Source organism: Oryzias latipes, chromosome 1, assembly GCF_002234675.1.
Source record: "Oryzias latipes chromosome 1, ASM223467v1".
NCBI classification, from domain to species: domain Eukaryota; kingdom Metazoa; phylum Chordata; class Actinopteri; order Beloniformes; family Adrianichthyidae; genus Oryzias; species Oryzias latipes.
The window spans coordinates 32,677,559-32,699,986 of record NC_019859.2 but is presented as its reverse complement, the minus strand read 5'-3'; the positions used below and the strand labels follow the sequence as shown (position 1 = coordinate 32,699,986).

General features: G+C 39.1%; 1 protein-coding gene and 1 long non-coding RNA gene across 2 annotated transcripts; both read left to right on the top strand.

The window, feature by feature from the left end:
* The first annotated feature begins 1,398 nt into the window (after nucleotides 1–1,398).
* LOC101164960 (CD209 antigen) lies at nucleotides 1,399–5,351 on the top strand. Its single transcript, XM_004066276.2, has 5 exons — nucleotides 1,399–1,500; nucleotides 3,710–3,751; nucleotides 4,474–4,616; nucleotides 4,793–4,887; nucleotides 4,978–5,351. The coding sequence occupies exons 1-5, from the start codon at nucleotides 1,452–1,454 to the stop codon at nucleotides 5,138–5,140; spliced, it is 492 nt and encodes a 163-aa protein (XP_004066324.1). The 5' UTR covers nucleotides 1,399–1,451; the 3' UTR covers nucleotides 5,141–5,351.
* Nucleotides 5,352–12,364: 7,013 nt separating this feature from the next.
* On the top strand, nucleotides 12,365–17,453 carry LOC105354928. The gene is made up of 3 exons (XR_909443.3): nucleotides 12,365–12,649; nucleotides 16,971–17,090; nucleotides 17,169–17,453. It is a non-coding gene; the product is annotated as an uncharacterized LOC105354928 (long non-coding RNA).
* Nucleotides 17,454–22,428: the final 4,975 nt, after the last annotated feature.

Sequence of the window (22,428 nt, the reverse complement as noted above, 5' to 3'; positions counted from 1 at the left end):
TTTATATATGTTTCCTCTTGTGGATGTCATCAGGAGACACGGCGTTGACTTTCACAGTTATGCTGATGATACACAGCTTTACCTCTCCGTGTCTCCTGATGACCTTGAACTTGTTAACACTCTTTTAAACTGCATTTTAGATATAAAGTCGTGGATGGCAGAAAATTTCTTGCAGCTCAACCAGGACAAAACTGAAGTTTTTAATCATTGGTCCTGAAGACGAGAGAATTATATTACTTTAAAATACAAGCCCTCGCGGTCCCTGAGGTCCTCCGGCTCTGGCCTTTTAGTTGTCCCTAAGGTGAGGACCAAAACTTATGGTGAGGCTTCATTCTGCCATTACGGTGCTCGCCTGTGGAATGGCCTGCCGGAGAACCTCAGGGCTGCAGAGACTGTAGAGGTTTTTAAAAAGAGGCTCAAGACCCACCTTTTTAGTCTAGCTTTTACATGACTTTGATAATTTCTTATGTCTTTTTTTAATTTATATATTTGTTAATTTATTTAGGTATTTATTCATTTGATATTTGTAAGGACTATTTTAATACGCTATTCTTTTTATTGTTATTTTACCAATGATACTTAGGTTATGTTTTAATCATTTTACGTATTTTATTTTTTAATTACTTACATTGTTATATCTTATTTTGTTTTATCTTTTTCTATTTTTATTGTTGTTATTTTATGATAATTTTTATTCTGATGTTTTTTACTCCAGTGTTTCCTCTTGGGGATCCCGCTCTGTGGTTTAATAGCCATGGAGTGGGCCCTGGGCTGCTCTGTGTTGGGCGGGCACTGTGATAGTGACCCCTGTGGTCCGGCTGGGCCTAGGAATAAATGGATCCCCATGATATCGTTTCCTCACAGCAGTACCAGGCCAGACCTTCTTTAAGCTGCAGTTCTTCGTTTTTTTGTTCAGGCTTCTACTGGGGTAACTGGGTCGGTGGGGTGTGGGTGGGGTTGGGGGGTGGTGAGGGAGGGGTCCCATCTTTGTGTGATTGTCCTTTGTTTTCTGTTTTTAACAATTTTCATTTTTTATTACTGTTTTATCTGCTTTTATGTTAAGCACTTTTTGTTTTTAACTGAAATGAAAAGCGCTATATAAGTAAATAAAGTTTGAGTTTGAGTTTAAACAAAGGGGTTAGACCAGAGGTGGGAGCTGAGGGCCGCATTCCTGCATGTTTTCCAACGTACCCTGCTCTGGCATGTTCTAATTGGCTGGACACACCTGATCAGCCCTAAGTAGGGCTAGACTATCTGGAAATCATGCAGACACACCGGCCCTTGAGGCCTGGGATTGCCCACTCTGGGGTTAGACACATGTTTATGCATATGCTGATGATGCCATCCTGTTTGTTCAGGTTTTGCATAAATAAGGCCCCATGATGAGCTCCTTCTGCACTTCTTCTTCTTGGTGTTTGTTGCTTTGCAGCATCAGGTGAACATCTGGGACCATGATTTCACCACGATGGATGATCCTCCTCTGCTTTTCCCTGATCTCAGGTACCACACAGCTGTTCATGGAGTCATTGTTTCTCCTTAGTTGAAGAAAATCATGAAACTATTGATGAACATTTACAGTTGGGAAGTGTTGTAACTTTTATAAACCTGAACTATTGAAACCTGAATTTAGGTTGAATTCCATGAATGTATTATAAGTTTTTTCTAAAGATATTCAGTTTTTTGTATTTTTATTGATTATGTTAAATCTGCAATCACCTTTCTTTAAGTTCACTAACTTGTTGTTTTTGCCTCATAGTCTTTGGGACAGGAGAGAGTTTGACAACAATTGAATCATCTAAAATTGAGTGTAACTGAATTCATGCTGGTCTAAACTTCACTGCATCAACAATAATCATAAGTAGCTAGAAGGTTCAAATTTGGCTAGAGCAGAAACTGAAGGACTTTTCTGAAGAACCAAACTGTCTCCACTAATAAGGTTAACACAATACAAAAACCACAATTTATAAAAAAAAATGACTTTTAAAGGGTGTCTTAATGTCTTCCGATCGGCTAATGAAATTTATCCATTTTTTTTCACTAGCACGTAAAAAACCATGCCACAAACGGACAATACTTTAGCAAAAAAATCGAACATTTGTAATTTTTTGTAAATAAAAGTAGGAAAAAGTTTGCATGGGGGTGGAATCAGAACTGAAACTGGATGGTGTTGTCATCTTAAACTACATGGTTTTGGGTCGCTAAGAGTCCTTTGTCCTTACAGAGTAAGATAAATGTCTTTAGTAAATGGGAGAGAGTCGGTGAAAAAAGCCATTGAAAATGTTTAACTCCTTTTCAGTTTTGCTTTATAAAGATTTTACTTTGAAAATAATTTGCAGAAAAATGTTTCAATGGTTTATAGATGTGTTTATCATCAGATGTAAGCATTAAATCATAAAATCATATTCAAATTGATAATTTGGGCTAAATCGCGTCTCATAAGCCGTTTAAAAAAATTCATAACAAATTTAATTTAATTATATATGGAAGTGATTTCTAGATCTTTTTGTCTAGAATTGTTCTGTTAAAGTGAATAGCAAAGACCGTCTCACAAAGTTTATAGTTCACAAAGTTTGATCACTGACATGCAAACACTTTTCATTTGTTTTGGTTCAGAAGGTTTATGTGTGCACAGAATTATGAATGAAACAATTACGATATCTGATCTCAACACCTGAAACTTCTGCTTCTCTGTCATTAGTTCAATGATCCTTTCCTGAATAATGTAGAATCAAGATTTTCTTGGAAGACATTAATCCCAGCTGTTATGTTTTCAAAAAGTCTTCCTACAAGGAGAGAAAGTCTAAAATATAATAACTTGGCCGCTTTCCTAGTTCCCCATTGTTGTTTTATTTATCATGTTTTGGCCTCATCAATACGCCATCTTATTGGTTTGGCAGGTCAAATTAAAAGTGATTTTCTGAACATCTGTCTTTAGAGCAGTGTTTCCTATCCCTGGTCCTCGTGGAACACTGTCCTGCATGTTTTCCATGTTGCCCTCCTTATGCACGCCATATGCAGCTCATTAGCAGAAGCCTGACAATGACAGTCATCTAAGGAAGTTTTGTTTGATCAGGGTTGGATTAAAAAAAGCAGAACAATGATCCCCAAGGACCAGGGTTGGGAAATATTGTTTTAGAGGAAAGAAAGAAAACTAGAATCAAAAGTGGAATAAATGTGGAGGACCTTATTAACACTTTCAGGTATTTGCAAGACATCTATAATGCTAATAAATATCTTACTAGCATCTTACACATTAATAAAGCCTATTAATTTGTTAAGTTAGTTAATAAAACTTATAACCTTATGAACACTCAGGCTTGTTTCAGGCATCTATAATGCTAATAAATATCTTACTAGAACCCCAAACAATAATAATACTTCTTAATTTGTTAACAACGGTTGTTAATAAATCTTATTAAGCTTATTAACACTGACACAATTGTTAGGCACTTATAATATCAATTAGTGTATCAGCAGCATCTTAAAAACATCCTAATAATAATGCTTGTAAATGTGTTAACTAAGTAATTTATTAAACCTTATTAGATTTATTGTACTAATAAATGTCTTACTAACACCCTATAAATTCATTTATAATGCTTGTTAATGTGTTAACAAAGCTTGTTAAGGAATCTTAATATAAAGTGTTACCAACAAATTCTTTGATCAGGTAAAACATGTTTTTGTTGTTTTTTTTTTAACTTCACAGGGGCCAAGGTGGGTAGAAACTTAGTAGAGGACCCGCTAATTGGTAAGTGGAAGACAGTCGGTCAAGAAAGCCATTAAAAATATTCAACTCTTTTTCAGTTTTGCTTTTTAAACAGTTTATTATTTGTAATGGAAGTGATCTCTAGATGTTTTTGTCTGGAATTGTGTTGTTCAGGTGATGAGCTTGAACTGTCTTTAGTTCAATGATCATTTCCTGACTGATGTAGAATCAATATTTTCATAGGGAGACATTCATCCCAGCTGTCCTGCATGTTTTCCATGCTCTCCCTCCTTATGCACACCTGATAATAATTTCTGCCTCATTAGCAGAAGCCTGACTATGACAGCCATCAAAGGAAGTTTTGTTTGATAAGGGTTGGATTAAAAAAAGCAGGACATGATGATGAATAGGGATTGGTGTTTTCTGCATCCTTGTTTGTTTTGATATACAGCACCTTGAGCTGTTATTTTTTTATTTACATAAAAGGTGCTATATAAATAAAATTTATTTGAATTTGATCCCCGAGGATCAGGGTTGGGAAATATTGTTTTAGAGGAAAGAAAGAAAACTAGAATCAAGAAGAAAGGATGATAATTGTGGATGACCTAATGATATGAGACTGACTGAGAGTCTTAAGATCTACAAAAATCTGTCCTAATAGCTGATAAATCTGACTTTTACTGTTGTTATTTTCATCTTTGCTTTAATTCTTGTTTAGTCATAATTTGAGATTCTTTTTGAACTTGAAATCTTTCCTCCAACAGCTCAGAATCAAGATGAGGAATGGACACCTTTCAATGGACACCTTTATTACGTCTCTGAGACCACTGCAGACTGGCAGACCAGTAGAAATGACTGTTTGTCAAAGGGAGCAGACCTGGTGGTCATCAATGACAATGAAGAAAATGTGAGACAAATTTTAATCTCCTTACCATTAACCTGTGATTTTAATGGAAAAACTAACAAAATTATTTTACTAAATGATAAAATATTAGATGCAACAAAAAACAGTTGTTTATTTTGAAGCAACTCTGAAACTCTGAGGTTTATTTCTAAACTATTTACTCAAATATCTTCATAAAGAATTTCGTCGGAGGATTTGACCTCAAAGCCTGGATTGGGCTGTACAACGAAGAAGACACCTGGACATGGGTGGATGGAAGCATCCTAACACCTTGGTATTTGCAGTTTGTCTGTTTAAAATTGATCATTAATTATGAGAAAAGAGTGTTTAAATAATCACATTTTGTTTGTGATTGTGTTTTCAGTGTCAGCTATTGGGCTCCAGGAGAACCTAACAATGTTGGGAACCGGGAAGATCGAGCAGAAATAGGGAGGTTCGCAAACAATGTCAACAGCTGGAATGATGCACCGGGGACCACTAGTAACTACTGGATCTGTGAAAAGGAAGAACTAGCGATTTTAGAGTAAACACTGGAAACTTTCTGATCATTCAGTAACTATAGCTTGATATTTGCTGAGGTTAAAACCTTGATGCAGATCATCTGCTGTCCTTTCTGCTTCATTTTTCATACATATGAAAACATATTAATCTGTGGGTATAATGGGGTTGATTAAGGAATTTAATCTTTTACTGCTACTGCATACTTTTCTGTGGCTCAATAAAGCATCGCAAAAGGAATTCAGTGTGTTTCATTACTTCAGTAGCCATTTACTTTTCACAGACTGAGGCAGATTGGTCTGTTGGACTTAGTGGTCATTGTCTATCACAGGACTTTTCTCAGACTGACTAAAACTAAACTAAACAGACTAAGCTAAACTGGACATCCCTGCCCCTAAACGTTTTGAAGCGTTTGAAGCTGTTTTTTTATTGAAGAGACTATTTCATTATCCTGAATAGATTCAGTCTGCTTGATGTCATATAGAGTGACAGAAATACCGTGTGACCCAGTTTCCCTCCATATCCGTTCTTTAACAACACATTTACGTCAAATTTAAAATCTTTGGTCTCAAAGTTGGAGACACTATTTCCATGGGCAATTTTGCACAGCTGTTCTAGAACCAGTCAAAACTGTTTCTCAAAGCCAAAAATAATTAATTAACTGATAAAAATCAGTCATTTTAAATAGTCTTTTAGAGCTGTTCTCCTCTCTCTTTGTGCTGTAATGTTGAATGTTGCTCTCTTGACCTGGATCTACCACATCAACTCACATCACCTGCATACTTTTCTCTTTTTAAGCCTCTCCTGTTCTAGACCAGGGGTCCCCACGCAGTGGCCACGGGTGCAGGGCTGCCCACAAGGACCGCTTAAAGCGCCCACAAGGCATGCTCTAAAGCAGGGGTTGTCAAAGTGTGGCCTGGGGGCCAATGGTCGCCCACATGAAGATTTCTTGTGGACCTCAATAAAACCTAATTGATGGTTATTCAACCAACTGTACGTTGCATGGAAAATATTGATTTGTGGTTTTTGCACTGCAAAAACTCGCAATTCAAAAATAAGAAAAAAACAAAATTCCACACAAGGTTTTAAAATGGGTAAAATAAAAAGGCTTAAAAAGCTAAATACTAGATATGACTAAAAACTGGATATTAAAATAAAAATAAGTTATTTTTACTAGTTTAAAGCAAATGGAAATTAACATAAGATTTTACAACAAGTTGGCCGATCTTGATAAATATTCAAAGCTTAAAAGTAAAACTTATTCTTGGAAAAATAAAACTATTTTTTTTCTTTTCAAAATAATAACAATGAATACCAGTCCAACTTTTCAACTTTTATTGAATTTTAAAATAAAGCTTAATGTGTGTGTTTTCTACATTTACCTTTGTCTATTAAAAAAAATTTTCACTCTAAAAAAAATAAAGTCTTGTGTTGAATATTTCCAGCAGAACTCTGAGAACAACCGAAAACAGTTAAGCTTTAACAAGCAAAATGACAAGAGTAAATTACTGCTCAGTGAAAGACTTCCATTCTGCTATTACCTTCGTGTAACCCTTACCCTAAAATTGAATAAAAATGAGAATAAACAAGTAAACATATTGATAAAAACATTAAAATAAGGTTAATTAAAATAATGCGTTAAAAATCAGGTTCAAGTTCATAAAAAAAGATAAAATGGAAGAATAAATAAATAAAATAAAAAGTAAATATAAATAAATAACTGAATAAATACATAAAAGCAGTAAAGCATTAGCTAATAGCCAGGTTAAAAAGATGGGTCTTGAGCCTTTTCTTAAAAGCATTAATGCTCTCTGCGGCTCTCAGGTCCTCTGGCAGACTCTTCCATAAACGGGGACCATAGTGCTGAAATGCAGCCTCTCCGTAGGTTTTCGTTTTTACAGTTTGAATGGTTAACAGACCAGTACCAGAGGATCTCAGGGTCCGCAAGGGTTCATACTTTACTAAAAGATCTGATAAATAAGAAGGCGCAAGACTGTTAAGACATTTAAAAACGAGTAAAAGTATCTTAAAATCAATCCTAAAGCATATGGGGAGCCAATGCAGGGATTTTAAAATTGGGGTGATGTGAGCCCGCCTCCTGGTCTTTGTAAGAACTCGTGCAGCAGAGTTCTGGAGGAGATGAAGGTTCTTAATGTTGGTTTTTGGAAGACCAGCAAGCAGGGCGTTACAATAATCAACTTTACTCATGATAAAAGCATGCATTAGCATCTCCAGTTTCACAAGAGAGAGTAGTGGGCGGACTCTAAACAGATTTTTGAGATGATAAAAAACAGTTTTAACCACCTGTTTTATATGTGGGATAAAAGTTAGCTTAGAGTCGAAAATAACACCCAGGTTTCTGATTGTTTCTGAATGACTTAATGAAAGTTCCTGTAGCTTCAGAAACTGTTTCTCTCTCTTGGCTTCAGGACCGATAACTAAAATTTCCGTTTTGTCCTGGTTTAGCATTAACGATTTTTAACAAGGCTGTCTCAGTGCTGTGGTTTGTTCTAAAACCAGACTGGTTTATCTCAAAAATGTTGTTTTGAGAGAGAAACGCATTCAGCTGAATAAAAACAAGTTTTTCTAAAACCTAACTAAAAAATGGCAAGTTGGACACAGGTCTGTACTTATTAAAAACTGAAGGGTCTAAATTAGTTTTCTTGAGTAACTGTTTCACCCCTGCCGTTTTAAAGGCAGCAGGAAAAATACCCGTCTGTCGAGAGGAGTTCATGATATTTAAAATAGCACTCTCAAAAGACCCATAAAATGATTTAAAAAGTGATGTAGGGATGGGATCTAAAAAACAAGTTGTTGGATTAACTTGAGAGAAAACTCGACCAAGTGTTGCAGCTTCAACCAGGTCAAAACTGTCCAGTGCTTCTTGAGATAAGATCAAACCATCATTTCCAATAAAAAGGCTTCTCTGTCCTTTTATGATGTTAGATCTGACAGAATCGATCTTGCTCCTGAAGGGGTCTGCAAAGTCCTTACACAATGAGGCGGAGGCTGGCATTGTGTTTTTGTCCGCATTTGAGTTGATCAAGGACTCAATTGTGGCGAAGAGGACTCTGGGGTTATTTTTATTTACAGAAATGATATTCGCAAAATATGAATTTCTGGTCTGTTTTACTGTTTGATTATATAGTTTTAGTTGGTTCTGGTAAAGTTGATAGTTTATTTCAAGTTTGTGTTTTCTCCAAAGTCTTTCAGCAGATCTACAACGTCTCTTCAATTGTTTAATTTCCTCAGTTCTCCAAGGGGGTGTGGCTTTGGTTCTTATCTCTTTAGATGTTAGTGGAGCAACTGAGTCGAGACTGGATTTTAATTTACTGTAAAAACTTTCAACGAGTAGATCACAGGGGGGCCAGCAAGACAGGTGGAGAGTAGGAGCGAACAGATGTAATAAATTTTTCGACCACCTCAGGAGTCAAGTAGCGTTTCTTCACCGCTCTCACAGAGGTCTCTTGCTTTATAAAACCAGTGATGTTAAAAAGCACACAGTAATGGTCAGATACAGCCAGGTCCACAACAGTGGACACACTGGTAGGTAAACCATGACTGATGACGAGGTCAAGAGTGCGCCCCCTGTTGTGAGTCGGCTGCATGACGTGTTGTTTAAAATCAAGAGAGGAGAGCAAGTCCAAGAACTGAGTGGTGCAATAGTCCGACTTCCCGTCTATATGCAGGTTAAAATCACCTGTAATTAAAATCATGTTAAAGGAACTGTGGACAGATGCTAAAAACTCAGAAAACTCCTCAATGAAAACAGAGCTTGGTTTGGGTGGTCTGTATACTGTGATGCATAAAACTGGAGGGCTGTTAAAAACAGAGGCGTGATGTTCAAAGCTGGGGTACTCATCTAATGTAATCTGCTTTACTGCAAAGGAGTTGGACATTATAGATGCAGTACCCCCACCCTTTTTGCCCTCCCTGGTTGAAAAAATAAAGCTAAAATTGGGTGAAGAGGCCTATGTGAGAACAGTAGATGCATCCGTGCCCAGCCATGTCTCAGTTAAAAAGAGTCCATCAATATTATAATCATGGATAAAATCTTTTATGAGAAATGTTTTGTTAGACAGCGATCGAACGTTAAAAAGGGCCAAGTTAAAAGAGGGGGGTGGAGGAGTGACTATCGTCCAGTTGCCCTCACATCAACAGTCATGAAGGTTTTTGAAGGACTGATTTGATCATTTCTTTAGGTCTGGACAAACAATGTCAGCTACTTTCAGCATACATTCTTTTTCTAAACTCCCCGTCACTTAAGGGCTTGCTACACAATTTCTAAAGCCACAACTTGTCTATCTTCTCTCACAGCTTCTCTGGATTTAACCATTTTTGTAAACATAATCTGCTCTGCAGCATAGCCTCTTTGTAGTTGATGGAACTCTTTGTGCTCCTCGCCTGTAAATTTTTACGTTTTTTTGATGATTTGGAACATAGTAACAATTTATATGGATTTCTTTGAGCATTGCATTTACCTTCTTGCAAATAAGGCACATGACTTTATCCAGCCTGTGAGGTACGACAAAGTAAGTATTTTTTCACTTAGCTAGAAGGCACCTTTTCTCCTCGCCAACATTTTTTCTTCAAAGGAACCTGCTCTCTCTCTCCAAGTTCCGCTCTGATTCCTTTTCTACTGCCGTCGTCACGGTCCTTCCTTTTGCAGAGGCAGTGACATAGAAAATGTTGTCTGCCCTCTTGACTGCAATGTTGACACCGTGTGTAATTACCTTTTTTTCTGGCAGTTGTCGCCACACTGCAAACTCTTTGATTCTTTCACAGATGCAAAAACTTTTTTTTAGACATTCAAGATATTTTACCAGGTTTTAAGTTATTTTATCTTATCTTTGCTTTACAACTTTCTATGCTTATTTCAAAATAAGCCCACTTAAGTTTTTTTTTTTGTCTCATTAAGATCTACAATCTTGAAATAAGAAAATAATAATTAAAATGAGTAAAAATCCCTTTACTCCATACTCAAGAAAAACTTGATTTTCTTGTCCAAGTCCAAGATGGCCGCCAAGGTGCATACACACAGGCTGGCAGGTTAATTAATACAATTAATACGTCTATCTGTAGTTTTTATGGCATTTTATCTTTTCTGGAATCTGATGTGTCCACGGAAAATGGATAATAACACAACTCTTTATTCAACAAAGAGGAGTCAACAGCTGCTGTTTGAAAGGGTTCTGGATTTTGGACATGCAAGGCCACCCCCAGGTAAACATGAACAAGTAAAATCAACAAGGCCTCTCCAGATGCTTATCAACCTTGTGATGATACTCATTTTGGCTGGTGATATTGAGATAAATCCTGGACCTGTTCTGAGCTCTGACTTGGATGGGCTACAGCCAGCAACACAGCTAACCTGGGGCCTGTTTCAGAAAGGAGGTTCAACCAACTCTGAGGTTGAACTTGAACTCTGAGTTGGTCAATCGGGAGATTAACAACTCTGAGTTTTCTGTTTCAGAGAAGCTGATCCGAGTTAGGTCAATCAACTCTGAGTGGACTGATTCGGACGTGAGCGTGGGCACCGCGACTATAAGAAGACATTATCAATGAAGCGCAGATATCACGTGTCACCATGGCAACCGTGAAAAAAAGAGGTCTGCGTATTTTTCGCCAGCTGAACTTGACGTGCTGCTGCAGAGTTACAGTGAATTTGAGCACATATTCCAGAAGAAAAGCAACACCGCTGCATCTGCAAAACAGAGACAGTTAGCGAGGGAAAACATAGCTGCTCAAGTTAATGCGTAAGTTTGCATTTAAATCATTGTTATAAAATATTGGCTGTAATAAATAACTTTTTAAATAGCGTAAGGAGTGAAATAAAACATGGCGATATTTCGGAGTACTTTTGAAGTGTTGTTCCTGGTGTAAATGCATGAAATGCTGCATAGTGTACAGAACCAATCTGGGGGAAAAATGCATTTAACGTTGGTAATGTTTAGAGGACTTTCTTGTTAACCTTCCCCTCTTGCAAACGTTGGTCATTTTAATATTAATACATGCGATTGTGTTTTTAAAAGTGAACTTTTGTCTACTGTTGAACCTTTCGCTGCGCGAAGACTTCTCCTTTCTTTTCTCTCGTCTTTCCGACCGTGGTCAGAAGCGCAGGGGAGATTTCCTTCAGGGCCGAAGGGAATTCTCCTTCGGGGTTCACTTCCCGTTGGAAACCCTCAACCTCCAGAGCGGATTAAGAATGACTCCAAAACAGTTATTCTGGGAATGACACCTTCTCCTTATTTAACTAAGTGCTCCGTCCTCCGAACACGCAACCCCTCCCCCCCCCCATCTGCACCTGCACTCGCCCCTCCCCTTGTCTCTCGTGGATCGCACCCCGCTCAGCACACACACACTGCAACACTACCCTTGTATTGATCAAGTGGTATAGGTGTATGTGGGATTAAAAAAGTAAGCAGTGCTAGAAAATTGTGTTTCCAAAAAGTAATTGTTACATTAATCTAATTCAATGTCCCTGATTTCATTTTCACGTAGATGCAATCCTGCAGGAATTAAAAGAACATGGCAGCAGCTAAAAGTGAAAAAAAAAAATCGAGTCTTCTCAAAATCCTCGTACGAGGTAAATATAATTCTCTATGAATTAATGCAGCCTCCTCGTCTATTGGGTCCTCCAAAAAAGAACAAGCCATTCTTGTCACTTAGACCGTCTCTGTGTGACGGACATGTGGGCAATGAAGGTTAAAGCGAAAAATACCGCTTCGTCTTTAAAAAGGGGAGGGGACCGGCAGAAACCTTGAGTTTGGAGAATAAAACCTGCTCCCGACCAGGTTAGGTTCACAGCATAAGTAACCATGGACACTGACTCCGAGTATAAGTTACCTCTCTTTCAGAAACGGGTTTGACTTACTCTGCTTTCTCTGGTTTAACAGAAACATTCTCTGGTTTACGCCATTTATAAAGCCACAACCTAGCTAGCTTCTCTCACAGCTTCACTGGATTTAACCTTTTTTGTAAACATAATCTGCTGTGCAGCATAGCCTCGTTGTAGTTGTTGGAAGTCTTTGTGCTCCTCACCTGTAAAAGTTTCATAGTTTTTTTTTAAATGATTTGTAGTAACAGTTTATATGGATTTCTTTGGCATTGCATTTACCTTCTTGCAAATAAGGCACATGACTTTATCCAGCCTATGAGGTACGACAAAGTAAGCATTTTTTCACTTAGCTAGAAAGTACCTTTTAACACAACATTTTTTCTTCAAAGGAACCTGCTCTGTCTCTCTCTCCAAGTTCCGCTCTGATTCCTTTTCTACTGCCGTCGTCACGGTCCTTCCTTTTGCAGAGGCAGTGACATAGAAAATGTTGTCTGCCCTCTTGACTGTCCTGTTGACACCGCGTGTAATTTCCTCTTTTTCTGGCAGTTGTCGCCACACTGCAAACTCTTTGTTGCACAGATTTTAAATCTTGTTTTTAGACATTTAAGATATTTTACCAGGTTTTAAGTTATTTTATTTTATCTGTCATGACCAGAACGCAGGACGGACCCAGATGCTGAAACTCAGAAGGCAGAGACAGGTAAGTAAGAAGTTTATTTGAGTTCCTGTTGGATCCTGGCGAAGCTGTGGGTGACGTGGCTACGGCTCTTTATTTGAGGCTCCGGTACCGTTTGTGGCGAACTCCCTGAGCGAGGGGCGAGACAGGGTTCGTGGCTTGAGTTCTTGGTGCGTGGCGTGGCTGGAGATCTTGAGGAGCACAGAGACTGTGGCTCACAATGGCAGGCGGGGTCAGCGATGGAGAGCTGTGGCTGCTGCTGCTCGCAGTGGTAAGGCTCAGGTGACACTCGTGGCATGAGATGAAAACCTGAAGTGCAGAGGACAAGACAAGGGGCCAGACAGAGAGCTTCAGGAGACTAGGCACCATCAGGGTTAATGAATTGGCGAAGAATAATGAAGCTGGGTCTCCTTTCGTAGCCGGTGGCTTTGATGAGATGAGTGGTCACAGCTGAGAGGAATGAGCAGCAGAGCTGGAGGGGGAGGAGTCTGACAGGCCACCATGACATTATCTTTGCTTTACAAGTTTCTATGCTTTTCTCAAAAGAAGCCTAATTAAGGTTTTTTTTTGTCTCATTAAGATCTAGAATTTAGAAATAAGAAAATAATAATTAAAATGAGTAAAAATCCCTTTACTCCATACTCAAGAAAAACTTCATTTAAGATAGATAAAAACACTCAAATTGCTTGATTTAAGAAATGTCCATGAGACAACATTTTATTAAACAGATTTGTTAAATAAATGGGTGAAGCCACATTCAATCTCTCAGACAGTTTACATCTAACACAGTTGTTTTGAAGACCATGAGAAGAAGTTTTCTCAACAGAAAAAAAGTCACAAACATCATCTGAAAGTGATGTGGACAAATGGCCTTGCAACTAATGAATTAACTGGAACTTTCACAAACAAAAGTGATAAGAGGCTTTTCAACATTTAACAAGTCAGCCTAATTTTCAGGCTGCATTCTTAAGGAAATAACATCACAAAGACTATATTTTATTGGCACAAAAACTTTCTCCTTAAAACTGAAAGAATAATATGATGTGTTATCAATGAGCTCACGCACTAATTCTGTGGCCTGGGCATGAGTAGGTACTGCCACTTCATAGACCTGACAGTTGGGATTTAAATGCATGGTTTCATAGTGTTGATATTCAAATGCAACAACAGTGGAATCAATCAGATACATGTCCTTAATCATTCCAAAGACTGGTATCAACATCTGCAAGAACCATAGATTTCCCGCTTATGTATTTATTGCCATTCAGGATGTACCACTTCACTCTGACAATAGATTGGAGCACCTCTATGCCTAAAAAATTTCAGATTTTTTGTTGAACATAATTAGTATTTGTGACAGCTAGCACAGGTCCTGATTCTTTTTCATTTCTAAAAACTGGATGTCCAATGCCCAAATCATTCTGACAGCATTCGAGAAATTGGTTGTGGTTTGTGGAAGTGATTTACAAACATTTTTAAAGCTTAATTTTGAAGCACACTGCTTAAAATACTGGTGCTTGGACTCAAAGTGCATGCACATGCTCCTTGTTAAAGGACCAAGGGATGATATTTGACTCGGGAGATGCACCATGTAATGCTGCTTAGGTATGACATTGGCATCTGGGAAAAGTTGTTTAAAGTGGTCCAAGTGGTTTTCTATCATATTTTTAAGTTGAGATACAGTTAGCAAAGAGCCAATTTTGACCGAAATTTTGGATCTATATTACCGAGAGTACAATAAAACATAAGCAATTTGTTTGCAGAAGCATGGGACCCTAAAAATCTGACTGTGAAATCATATAAGAATCCCTCTCTGGATCGTAATGGTGCAGTTGTTAGCATGTTAAAATTCTCAAATTGCTTAACAACTGTTTGAGGTTTTGAACTAGAGGTACGTAATAAAAACTTCTGTTTTTAAAGACATAACTTGCGAAAGACCTCGCTTTACCCAACTTATCTTTTGCGACACCACTACTTCCTCTGGGTAGATTGGATTGAACAAATGCTTAATTTTCTTGTTCAGTCCATATGCAGTGTTGGAGAGAGGATTTACAAATGTGTCAAATGTACCCAAAGCATCCTCTTGATAATCAGAAGTTGTTGCAGGGTGTTTTTCAAAGACTCTTATCATTCCCTCCCTCCTGGTGGCCAGAAGAACAGCTTGATACTGTTGCACTCCTGAGACGATGTTGTTGACTGTTCTCTGTAAAAAGTATTTGCAACTTATTAATTTCTACGTCAATACCAAATACCAACTGAAATTAACTTATTAGTAAACAAGATATAGCCTAGTTGATGCCTCTGATTATAAAAATCAAACTTGCCTGTGACAAATGGCTCTGCTCTCGAACACTGATGACAAAAGCTGAAGCAGATTTAGCAATACAGTAAACCCCTGTTTTTCGTGGGGGTTACGTTCCAAAAAGAACCCGTAATAGGCAAAATCCGTGAAGTAGAAACCTTTTTTTTTTACCAATTAATATAGAATTAAATACTCTTTTTGACACGGGGCAGAACACAGGTCGGGACTCAGATGCAGAGTTTTAGAACGTTTTAATTTCTTAGACCGTAATAAACTTGGCTTTGTCAAGGAGAAAACTAGACAATCAGGCACAGGACACAGGGAAACTCTGGCTATAAATACATGAGGAGGGGAAGCACAGGTGGAAACGATCAGGGATGATGAGGCAGGCTCAGCTGTGGGGAAACAGACAAGGGAAGGGAGAGGAAGGTCTGAAACGAGAGGTGAGTTAAACCTTCAAAATAAAACAGGAAGTTAAACACGAGACAACACAAGAGACTGACATAAACTTGACGAGACATGACACTTTTATACATTGAAAAGAAAGAACAAACCATTTTTACGGGCTCAAGCATTTGTTTCACAAATAAAAGTACTTTAGAAATGTTTTTTTTTCAACAGAACTTCTGTACTGTACTGTCAAAATATTTTTTTAATCATCAATGTGAACAGAAGACCTCAAATTGCGGAGATTGGCCCCGCCTACCGCAACCCGAGTAATTGGATTAAACGGGAGTAAATGTAAAATGATTATGAAAAACATACAAAGTACAGTGGGACAAATAGTGACTCAGGTGTATTTCACTGCTCTTCAGACTGAGCCGCTGCATCCTGACTCCGCTCTGCAGTGTTTTCTCCTTCTGAAGCCCGCGGTGCAGCTGTGTTTGATCGGAAGAAGAACATAGTTATAGGCAGTTGTTGTCGCTCTTTTTTCTATGGGTTATAGAGAAACTCGAAATTGAATGTAAATTTGCATGTACGTAATGTAAATTTGGCAAGCTGTTTTACGTACGTGTACATATTAAACTGCAACATTATTGACGCACAGGTAGAGAAGAAGCGGAGTGACTTTTTAGCCAATCAGAATGCAGAACACAATGCACGATGCAAATCCGTGAAGTAGCGAAACCGTGAAAAGTAAACCGCGTTATCGCGAGGGATCACTGTATCAGGAACAGATGTGGATGTTACAGCAACAGCCGCTTCCTTTATGTAAAGGGAAAACAGTTATTAAATGAATTGCTCCAAAAACAATCATTTTGTTAAATCAGTTTGTAGTTTTTACACATTAAAATTCAAAAAAGATTCATCAATTGCTTATTGAAAATTTTAACATTTAAACTTCTTTAAATGTTGCTCCAGATACAGCTTTCTTGTTTGTTTATTGCCTTGTATTTCATAAGGTTTAAAACTTTACTCTGCATTTTGTGACACTTTTCTGGGTTGTGCAGCGGGTTTCACAGTCTGTCTAGCTAGGTTATCAGCTATCTTTGGCTGCATTTACACTGCAGGAAAGTGACACAAATAATTTTTTCTTCCACATCTGATTGTTGTGTTTCTGTCTAAACAGTTGAAAGTCCCTTCAAATCAGATTAAATACAAATTGGGACACTTTATTCTGTGTTTTTACATGTCTGATATTTGTCAATGTTAAAAAAATGTTAAAATGTTAATGTTAAAAATGTTTAAAAAAATGGCGCTTTGAGAGACAAGACTAGACTTCATCTAAGGCTAGAATTATTTTAGAAGAGTTCCAATAACTTCATCAAAACACACACACATGCAATTTAAGTCTAAGGCATTATTCAGTCTACTTTTGGTGGAGATTTTTTCTACTGCTATTATGGACAATTTCAATCAAGATCAGAATAATTTTAACCATTCAATGTTGGTTGGAATTCATATTGGATGACAACCTACAAAATCTGACAAGCATTATGCTGCTTATGACTAAATTGCCCTCTATGATGGTGTTGATACGATAGTTGATTGTATGGATGGGACAGACATTTTATTTAAAACAGAATGTCTAATTTTCAATAGCTGCCGATGTTGATGAGGAAGCCTTGCTAGGTCTCAACCGGGTGGACTTGAAGGATCTATTTCCTGGATCAGAACATTTTTTTCAGAAGAAAGAAGCTCTGGGATTTCATCTGTCAAAAGGTATAGCAGTAAAAAAATCTGGCCATCACCTGTCTGAGTCAAATATCTTATTTGTGTTTTATGTGTGTTTTTTTTAAGAGTGGGAGTGCTCCAACAGATGTCAGGACTTGTGAAAGTGAGGTCATCCCTGCAACTACAGCTGTATCACCATGCCAACCTCCAACTTCAACTACCATGTCTACTGACAAGAAAATGAACATGTCAGACCCACCAGAGTGCCATGTACACAGATTCAGAGCTGGAAATGGTGCGCAGCCAGTACTTCACCTTACTTCGCAATGTGAAGGAAAATTCGATTTTTTTATGCCTATGGTTGCTGTGTATTTAAGGTCAATTGTGATTAAACAACTTGAGCACCCTTGATTTATTTATTTTACTAAGGCCATGGATGAGCTGTGTTGTATTGTACGTGATGCTAACCTCAACTGCATAGATGAAATCAAGGGAATGTGGAAGGACGTTTGTGCAAACATTCAGTTTTTTGGAGTGTGGAAGAAAGCTCTGAAACCCCCTTTTCCATTGGATGTGCGCGGAGGCAAGTTCCTGTTCTGTTTTTCAAAACGTGTTTGTCAGGAACTGGTGGTGGAGGACCCAAATTACAGGAGAGCAGGCTTGGCGACACAAAATAAATCATTTAATAAACAAACTGAAACATGGCGAAACAAAAAGGTGATACATCAGAGCAGGTGACCGGAAAGGATGACCAGAAACCAAGACACTTAAATAGGCTGAGGGTAATTAACTAAACTGAAGACAGCTGTGGATCATGAACCTGAAACTGGAGTGACTGACAAAAGGAAAACCAAAAAACATGACCAAGAACAACAACACAGAATCCTTACAGTACCCCTCCCCAAAAGAGAAGATCCCAGATGCACAAACAAACAGACAAGGGGGACCTGGAGGAACAGGAAAAGAAAAATACAAGTCCAGAACACAGTTTGGGTTCCTGCAGCCTAGCAGAAGTGAGGGGGTGACATGACAAACCCCTCCTCAGGAACAGGCATGAAGAGGAGCGGTCCCAATTACTCTCCCCAGGGACAGGAACCATGAAGAGGAGCAGCACTGGTGACCCTCTTCTGGACCAGGAGACATAGCCAAGGGGGAATAAATGGTGACCATCCTCAGGGACACGGGACATGAAGCGTGGTCCCAGCGACCCCCCTCAGGAACACACATGAAGAAGAGCGGCCCCGGTGACTCTCCACAGGAAACTTGAAACTTGAAGGACGGTCACCGTTCATCCCCCTTGGCCATGTTTCCTGTTCTAGAGGAGGGTCACCGGAGCTGCTCCCCTTCAGGTGTCTTGTCCCTGGGGACAGTCGCTTGGACCGCTCCTCTTCATGTCTGCTTCTAAAGAGGGGTTTGTCATGTCACCCCTCACTTCTGCTCAGCTGCAGGAACCCAAACTGTGTTCTGGACTTTTTTTTTTGTCTTTTCTGTTTTGTCATGTTCCAGTTTGTTAATTATGTATTATTGTTTCCTTTTGCCAATCCTGGTCTCCTGCATTTTGGGTCCTCCACCACCAGTTCATGACAGTGTTCAAAGGACTCAGTTATCTATTTTGTCTCTTTCTTAGTGGATTTCACTTTTGCTCTCATCAATGCACTCCCATCACTCTTCCCTTCACCAACTCCACCACCAAAACGGCTTGGAAGTGCCAGTGAGGCTCTCCTTCATGTTCATGTTCAGACAAAATTAAAAATAAGAACATTGTCAAGGGCCAAACAAATTTTTTATTCATTTATTTATGTTTTTATTACCTTTGAGATACAGTAAACTACTGTATTAACCATTTTAATATATTACAATTGAATTTTTGCTTAAATACTGAACCCAGAACAGGGTGAAAAAAAAAAAAAAAAAAAAAAACTGAAATAAATATCAGGCCTCTATATCTTTAACTTTATTCATTTTAATTGTAACCTAAATCTTTTCATCACAGGCCATCAAGGCCAAGACCTAAAACAAATATCTCTTTCAACTTTGAACCGACCATGCCTTCAGTACATAAAATAAAATTTATCCAGTTCAGTTTTTTTCACTGTCCATTTACTCTGATGATGCACATAGGTCCAAGCCAGACACTTGGCATCGCTTTTTACATGCAAGTGCATCAATTTCTGGAGTCAGGCTCTGCGCAGAGGAAATCCTCAGGACTGAATGAAGGTGTTCATCAGTGATACGACTCCTATGTGGCGTTATGTTCATTTTTATTAATGAAAACAGTTGTTCGCACAGATCTGTGCTGCCGAACATAGAGAGCATTTGCGCAGTTTGGGCACGGAGTTCGGGCAGCGTGTCAGGTAGGTGAGGTGGAAATTGCGCAGCACCGACAGAGTCATACCTTGACTTGAGCGTGTCATTACACTGTAACTCAATAAGCTCCATTTGGAGATTGCTTGATGCGTTATTCACATCAAACGCAAATGGGGTTGCTAAAAAGTTCAAATGTACATTTTTGGGCTTCAAAGTCGGCAAATCGTCGGGTAAACTCAGCGCCAAGTAGAACGAGTTTTTCAGCGAACTGTGCAAAAGGCATCACGGCGGTAGCGGTCTGCTCTTTCATGACTTGGCAGCACAAAAAATTGAGCCAGGTTTCCCCGCTGCATCTGACTCTCCCACAAGCGCAACTAGGTTCTAAAAGCCCTCACGGCATTGTACATGTCTGTGATGACGTGCGCGCGCCCCTGAAGCTGCAGCTTGAGCGCGTCGAGATGATTCATGATGTCACATAGAAATGCAAGCTCACATTGAAACTTTTCATCCCTAAGCTCTGTTGTGTCTTTCTCTTTGCTTTCCATGAAAAGACAAATTTCCTTACGCAGCTCAAAACATCTCTTCGCAACTTTTCCTCGGCTCAGCCACCTCACATCTGTGTGATAGCGCATGTCACTATGGTCTGCACCCAACTCCTCTAGGAAAGACTTGAACTCACGGTGATTCAAACCTTTTGCTTTTATGAAGTTGACTCCTTGCGTTACAGTGCTCATAATGTGATCCATTTTCAAGGATTTGCCACACAAGGCCTCTTGGTGTATGATGCAGTGGTAAACTGTAAGCTCGCCTGCCTGCTTTTCCCGCATCTTCTCTCACATCCTGCCCAGTGGCGCCACCAGGGGGTGGCCAGGGGTGGCCACGGCCACCCCCCTCCGACACCTGGCCACCCCAGTGGCCACCCCACCCCACTAGCCACTATAAGCTGTGGTAGGATCATACGTGCATTTCATCCCAAATGCACAGCCAGCAAGCGGGCAATTCGCTCTGATCACCTAAACAGGCCGACCCCCCCCCCCCCCCCCCTGCTGCCTTTGAGTGCGCAGACATCTAAAGACGAGCCGCTGGACGCAGAATACCAATAAGACGTGGGGTTCACTTCCGCGTTCGAACCCCCAGAGCCTCCGGGCCGGTTTGACAAAAGAACCAGTATCAGTTACTAAAGGTGAACTATGTTTAGTACTGTTTCCTTAAGTCCAAAACGGCGACTGACCGCGTGTGTATGTGCTCCACACACTCACACGCGCTCTCCCCCTCTCTTCCTGCATCGCGCGAGCACCAGTTTCTGCACGCACGCACACACACACATGCGCGCACGCGCGCACACATGCACGCGCGCACGCACTCACACGCGCACACAATCACACATCCCAAAACACTACATTTCTTTTCATGCCTGTTAAATATTTTCAGTGGTGTATTTTAACAATCTCTTTACTGTACTTTAGGTCCCCTGATCTGTATTTTGTGCAAATACTTGGTGCAAATACGCCGGCATCATCAGCGGTGGTGGATGTGCCATTACTTTTTATTAATATGTAAAAAAGAATGGCCCTGTCACACGCGCCTCTCATTTTTATGGCACTATTTAAGCACTGGTTGTTGTGTTACCACAACATTTTGATGGGTTTTTGTCCTGTTTCCACATATAGTTACCTATAGTTGCTGCTGCCGCTTGGCCAGGACTCCCTTAAAAAAGAGGTTTTTAATCTCAACGGGACTTTCCTGGTTAAATAAAGGTTAAATAAAAAATAAATAAAAATAGTCATAGTTGATGCTTGTATAAGTCAATTTTCAGAGAATGAAGAGAAATACAACATATATTCTTATTTTAAGAAGAAAAGTACAGCAGAAGGAGCGAAAGAGATGGTAGGGGAGCAACAGAGGTGTAGTGAGTAGGAAGATAAGACAGAGCAGCATGATCCACAGCCAGCATGAATGACAGAAGACAATGAGGAAGACAAAGATGAGACGGCATCTGATGAGGGACAGTCAGCATCATTGCTCAGAGAAACAAGGCAGAACTCAGCAAAAAGTCTTCCACCTGTTCCTGGACCAACTGGTGAAGTTAGAATTAATGCAGTGTTTTTCAACCAGTGTGCCGCAGCGCACCAGTGTGCCATGGGAAATTACCGTCATTAACTAGTCCAAAACATTTTCCATCTCCAGGATATCAGCTCTGTGTTCATCAAAACAACCCCTGATAAAACTCTTTGAACTTAGGAATATGAAAGATCGTAAATACTTTTTTCTTTGTGTTTATTTGATTCTATTTAAAAACATTTTGATAAGAATGGCGGTACCCCGATTTAGCTGCACTTTTAACTGTTTTCTGAGAGGTCCCGCCCCTTTTACTGTCTCCACCAATCATTCTAGGAGGCTTAATCACATGTCATCAGTCTGACCAATCAGAAGTAGTTAAAGTCTTTACTTCCTTGTTCTGATTCTGCTCATAAAGCCGCTCAGTTCCAACAAAAATACCAGATAAAGCTCATCTTTAGCGGTGTAGCTTTCCACAGAATCTGGTGTCAGACCGTGAAAAAAGTGAACAAAACAATGAAACTCAGTGACGCTAGTCTTTTTGCGTTTGGCGGCTGTTTACATCTCCCATTATGCATTGGGTTAAAGTGACAGCGTCTCAGCGCACAATGAGTCTATCCTCTTAACGTCTTAAAACAACAACGAACACGCATCAAACAGTTTTTGAATCTTTTCACTTAACTTTTATTACATCAGCTTTTTCTGCAACAATTATTTCAAAAATGCATGTGAGATTGCAGAGGGACTGTAGATCAATACAGACTATGAGTTTCTCCTTTTTTTCTAAAAAATTTTTAAATTTTTTTTTTGCTGGTTTGCCGCGGGATTTCTGTCAAAGTTAAAGTGTGCCGTGGCTCAAAAATGGTTGAAAAACACTGGCCTAATGATATCTACTAGAATCTATAGTAGTATCAACTATAAGTTAATTTTCTAGAAAAAAATCAGTAGGCATTTAACTTTCTGTTGGTTTTCTAAAGGTTGTTTTACTACGTTTAGTAGAATGAATTAAAAAAATTTAGCT